This window comes from Meleagris gallopavo, chromosome 3, assembly GCF_000146605.3.
Source record: "Meleagris gallopavo isolate NT-WF06-2002-E0010 breed Aviagen turkey brand Nicholas breeding stock chromosome 3, Turkey_5.1, whole genome shotgun sequence".
Taxonomy (NCBI): Eukaryota; Metazoa; Chordata; class Aves; order Galliformes; family Phasianidae; genus Meleagris; species Meleagris gallopavo.
Window position 1 is genome coordinate 13,884,571 of NC_015013.2, and position 6,000 is coordinate 13,890,570.

The following is a 6,000-nucleotide window of genomic DNA, read 5'->3' on the forward strand; positions in this document are numbered from 1 at the left end:
TGCTGTGTAGTTGTGTCCAATAAACAAACAGCATTCTCTTGCCAGTGCTGTGTATGACAAGTGTGTTACCTGGAACTGGAAACAGATTTAACTCTTGTGAAAAGATTGAGCAAAGTTCTTAGAATTGCTCTGAAAGAGAATGTGGCATGAACTGGAAGTAATTTCAGTTCCTTTAGTATTTTTACAAGTGCAGGTACAAGGGCAATGGGAGAGTACAGATCTCCCTTTGCTATGGGGTTGGCCAAGCAGGTCTAGAAATAGACAGCCAGAAGCAGAAAGAAAATCTCCAGAGCATTTCAGTAGCTTCACAGGCACTGAAACTACCTGAGAATATCGCTTACAAAAAGCAAGTTCAAAGAAACCAGAGACTTGCCAAAGACTGCAAATCATTAACTTGATCTTTTGTGATAAGAATCAGTCATACGCACATAATAGAAATGGCTTGACTGGATGGTGGGTGCTGGTTTAACAGGTAGCTTAATCCCGAAACAGATCAAACTTGTGAACTTTAGAATCTGTCAGTCTTCAAATATTACCTCGAGGTGTACATTTCCTAAAGCAAAAAATTCTGCCTGCTCTGGAGAAACAATAACTGCAACCAAATTGCTGGACAGGAAGGAGAAACAGTAATTGGCCGTAAGTTACTGGAAGTGTAATTACAAAAAATGCTCGCTATCTGGCTAAAAAGTGAAAATATTCCTGAAAATACATATTCAGTAAGGTAGTAATGATACTTACAGTGAAGGACTGCCTCTGAATAAAGGCAAAATATAATAGTGCTGGAGCTGTGCGGTGATTCCTGAGCAACCCTTCTCTGCTTTCTCGGAACGGCAAATCTTTGCCTTGTGCACTCAGCAGTTCTGCTCCTCCATAGAGGGCCTGGGAAAGAGGGCAGCTGCCATGAGGTTGGAGGTGTGGGATAGAGCCTGTGGTATCTGATTTTCTGGCAGAGGAGGAAAGGCTGTACTGCAGTTCTGGGAGATTGCAGGAGGAAGGTATGTGGAAAGCCAGAGTAAGTTCAGAGAAGTCTTAAAGTACTGTTATTTTCAGAATGGTTCTGCATCCCAGTTTCAGGATAAGACCTTCAAAATTCAAGGAGTAAGCTTTCTGGAATAAGGACTGGAGCGTGCCTACTATTAGAAGAAAAAATACTTTCGTTAGAAATCAAAACGCACTCTTAACTAGCATTCAAAGTGCAGTAAGTAGTGGAGAAAAAATGCACTCATTGCACCTGAGGAGGTTTTGGTGGAAGTACATTTTCCAACTCACAAGCGCGACGTTTTTGTATGAAGCATTTTCCCTTAAGTGTTCCATTCCCTGGCCCTGGAGCAGATCTCCTGGGGCTGGGTGCAATGGTGTAACGTGGTCAGACAGACAAAGGGTCAGACAAGTGCGTGCTTTGTGACTGTAGCTTCACTTCATCAAAGAGGAGGACTTGTTATCGGTAGTATCAAAGGTTATCTTGTAACATGAACTTCCATGGTAAACATCAGCTTCAATACAACTTTTCAGGAGATGAAAATTTAGAATGGGTGTTCTTGCATCACAAGACAAAGTGGACATCCCTGTTTGTTTCTAACAGATATTTACAAGTTTTAGCACTGATCGTTCCAGTGCAAAGGAAATGGCAGGCCATTCCCTCCTCCTACCTGCTTTCAGCCATGCTCACGTGAGGGTGTTTTCCATGGCACTTGATAAGAGGGAGGCCTCGGCCTTCTCTTCCAACCTACAGCATCCCCAAAGCTATTGTAAATCTAGCAGTGTCTGACATCTGAGAGTGAAGAGCAAGCTGCTCCAGAGTGATGGTTAGTATAGCAGATGTACCAAATAAAAAGAACCGTGGGTACTGAAAAAAATCCTCTTGGTCCCAAGTTTAACTTATATCTATTTAAATTAGACAGCAAAGACTTCCTTTTACCACTGGTTTGAGGTAAATTATTTTTATTTCAATAAATATGTTCGATATGTGAAAAGTTATTTATTCAGAGCAAAATCAGTTGTGACACGTAGTGGGCCACCAGTCATGAATGGTTCATTTTGGATGTGGTTTTGCTATTTCTTTTTTTTTTTCCAAATAACTACAGCAATTACATTAAACGGTTAAATCAGCTTGACCTGTGTGAAGACAAAAATCTGATTTCAGCAGTTTTTTCAGTGATCTTCTTGTTTCCTGTGTGCTCATTGCAAAACTACTGCAGCAGCCTTGAGACTCTTGGCTGGTAGCTAGGCTACATATGTATATACTACCCACTTTTGCACCACAATCAGCCTCCTCTGCCCCAGCAAGCAGCCTTGGTTTGACCTGAACCTGAGCTGCTACAACCACCCCCTGCCTGTATGCTGGCAGCCTCCAGCACCTGGGCCATCAGCCCAGCCTGAGTTCATCGCGATAAGGGCATGCGGCATAGCTGGAAGCTGCAGAGATCGCTGGAACCCGTCCCTGCTGCAGGCGAGCGCTTTCTGGATGATATGCTGAGCTTGGGAGTACAGGAAATCTCCTTCTAGGAATACCCAGAAGATCACTGCGATAGCACTCCAGCAGACAGAGTACATATGGTATTTTGACCTGCATAGTGCTCTGGGAGCTGTTTCCCCTGCTATACATGGGGTAGCTGATGATCTCTCCAGCATGAGAGGCTAGTAAAGAAGCTATTGTTCAGCTACAGGGGGTTTGCTTGTTTGTTTGGGGAAGAACAGCAAGGCAGGCAGCTGGATGTGATAAGTATTTCAGTCACACTGCTTTAGTCACTACCATGTGCAGATCATTATTTCTTTCCCAATTCTCCTCTACTGCCAGCATGTTATGTAAATCCCTTTCTGATTTCAGTTCTTATGTCCGTATTAGCTTTTCTCATCTGGGACACAGGGGATCAAGACAGCTTGTTGACCAGGAACCACTCACCTAGACTGCCATTATTCTAAAGCTTGAAGCTTTGCAGGAATCCAAGAACTGCCAACATGCCTTTGATGATTACTGCAACAGACCTCTTAAGAAATGAACATAGAACACCTATGCTTGCTACATAAAAGGGGGAAGGTTGGAGAAGAAAGTAATTCAGAAAAACAGGAGGAAAAAGTTGTTCTCCTTGGCTATTGAAGTTTTTCATTCTTGCTGCTTTGCCTAAAAGCAGAAGGACTGACTGGATGGAAATCACATGAAGAAGTCTCCAGCTTTTTATTTAATCACTGCGTAGCCTACGCATCCTCTTCCCTCCTCTCTCCCTAAGGTGAATATGTCACAACCAGAAAATCCAGCAGATGAGTACTCAAGCACAATAAGAAAGTCTGTCCAGGCTGTAACCTCACTATCTGCTCCGCTAAAGCTTTATGCCTTCTCTTAATGGCATCTTAAAACAGCCTATATCTCTTTTGTGCGTACCTTGTATGCTCTGGGAACAATTATCTTTCAAGAAGATCAAAAGGACACCTCTAATATCACTCACTTGCATTGCAATATTACCAATTCATACATTTGTTTCCGTGTTTAAATGACTACTTTCATAATTTGGTTCCGCGCTTTGTTCATACTGAGTTATCTCAACCCACAATATTGTTATTGCAAACGTCTGTTGAAAGATTTAAATGAACAATTGAGGAAGCAGAAAACCACAGCTGGTCCTATAGTTTGGACACTTTAATCTACTTGTATTTGATTTTCTTCTCTAAACACATCACTGTTGTGTTGACGCTTCTTCTACGGATTAATTAGCAAAGCAATTAGCATGTTTTAACCTTTCTGTTTTCTTACCCATCCCCAAGGACATACGTACCTTGGTCAGTTTGTGCTTCAAAATTACACTTTTTGATGTTGTTTATCAAGGTCAGATTAATTAAATACTGCTTTATATACAACCAAAGTTTGGACTGGAGAGCTTTAACATTTTTTTTAGTGTTCAATTTCCAGTTCCACAGTCACTGAGAAAAGAGTTTCATAGCAAACCATTCCCGTGTGTCAGGAACGCACTTCCTTAGTGAATGAGATCACATGAGACAAATACAAACCAAACAGCAGACAGCTCAGGAGGACAAACTTCAGTGCCTGCTGGCATAATTTAAAGGAGTCAAAAACCTACTGCTGTGGCAATACTTCGGTGAGTTATAATCAGTTCGCATGGTCTTCACTTTTGAATGTTTTTTCTCAGAGATAAATTCATGACACTTCACTGCCCCCAGAACAAAACCAGAGCAGACGCTACCTGGATTGTCAATCACAAGGTTGTAAAGTGGCCACATAGCCAAAAGGAAAAGACAGTATGGATTTCCCCATTAAATTTACTGAGAGGATTCCTCATTAATCTACAAGGGCTTTTCAAATGTTTAGTAATATGTGATCGTAACTGTGACCAATCAGGCGCATATCAAGCGTTTGAGGTTTTTAAAGGCTCCCTACCAATATGTTTAACCTCCATTTTACTAGACGTTAGCTGCAGATGATTGTTTCCATCCATGCCCTCGTCTCATGTTGATTCTGAGAGCGATTGTGAAAGACGGATTTATCTCCGTCTGCTTTATCTCCATGCTGCTGACATTTGGGCTTTTCAAGTCTTGTCGTATTCTGCAGGAGATATCTATAAATAGGCTATATTACATTATCAATCTCCTCTTTTGTGTTTAATTAATATTCTACAAAAGATAACACATACACCACCCTGTATGTAAAGAATGAAGTCAATATCTCTGCTTGCCACGTTTTTAGTCCACATTCTACACCAACTTCTGCTGGTTGGACTTGGTGGTTTGGACTTGGTGACCTCTTCCAACCTTAAGGATGCCTATGATTCCACACTGCCTTTCCTTGGACACGCCGCTTGTCAGCTCTCTCCCCATTCGTGCTGTGGCAGCTGTTACCTCAGTGTGCACACTTTCTTCTCGTTTCCTCACACCTTCACCCCACAGCATCACGGTCAAACTGTCACCAAAGTCCGATCCTGACTCAATCCCATTCCAGAACTAATTCCTGGATTCTTTTGTTACAGATTCTTTGCTCTCCGCTTGATGACTGCCTAATCCCTGCCTGCAGCCCTGCTCCCATTTCCGCCTACTCCTCGCTCCAATCTCATCTCCTGCATTATCTTCACACCCTTCCGCATGCCCTCCTGCCCAGCGCTTTTGTCTGATCCTAATCTCTCCGAGGCCATAATGCTGTGTATGCTGCAAACTCCTGTCTACAAGTCAGAGGCTGCACAGCATTTGCAACGTAAATTATTTCAGGGAGTTCCTTTCAGTCATAAACAGCGAAGGAAATATTGAACATAAGCAGACATACTAAGTTAAAGGCATGGAATCATTTTATTTGAGCTCCAGGATGCTTTTGTTTTCATTTATCTTTTATTATTATGTTTTGAAACCACGCTTTTACACATATATTTTTCAAACAAAGAAGAGCTGCCCTCGGGTTTCAGGGTACAAACGCCCTTTACTTCTTTACCATAAGAGTGGTGAGGTGCTGGAACAGGCTGCCCATCCAGGAGGTTGTGGATGCCCTGTCCCAAGAGGTGTTCAAGGCCAGACTGGATGGGGCCCTGGGCAGCCTGGTCTAGTATTAAGTGGGAAGTTGGTGGCCCTGCACGTGGCAGGGGGGTTGGACATTCGTGATCCTTGACGTCCCTTTCAACCCTGGCCATTCTGCGATTCCATGATACTGCGAACGACACCCGCAGCCTCCCGCCTTCTCCTCACGGAGCCACGCCCCCTCCTTTCGGCGGGAAGCCCCACGTGACGAGAAGGGGCGGGACCTACCTTACGCCTCGCCTCACCCGCCCTAGGCGGGGACCGTAGGGGGCGCCCTCCAGCACACCGTCTTCTCCGTAGGAACTCTCTCTTCTCCGCCGCCCTTTGCCTCCAACGGTGACCCCGCAAACAGCCTGCGGCTCCAATCTCCGAGCACCGTCCCGCCCCTCGGCCAATCCGCGAGCTCCTTCCCCTCGCTCACTGGCCAATCCCCGCGTGCGAGGCCGCGCCCACCGGCCAATCAGGGCACGAAGTGGCGGCCGCGTTCTC

General features: G+C 44.3%; 1 protein-coding gene across 1 annotated transcript in view; it reads left to right on the forward strand.

The window, feature by feature from the left end:
* The first annotated feature begins 2,397 nt into the window (after nt 1-2,397).
* The window catches only part of KDSR (3-ketodihydrosphingosine reductase), a 24,357-nt gene continuing 20,754 nt past the window's right edge, over nt 2,398-6,000 (forward strand). The window contains exon 1 of the mRNA XM_010708465.2: nt 2,398-2,484. Within this exon, the coding sequence (XP_010706767.1) occupies nt 2,398-2,484 (87 nt within the window). The remainder of the gene's footprint in view (nt 2,485-6,000) is intronic.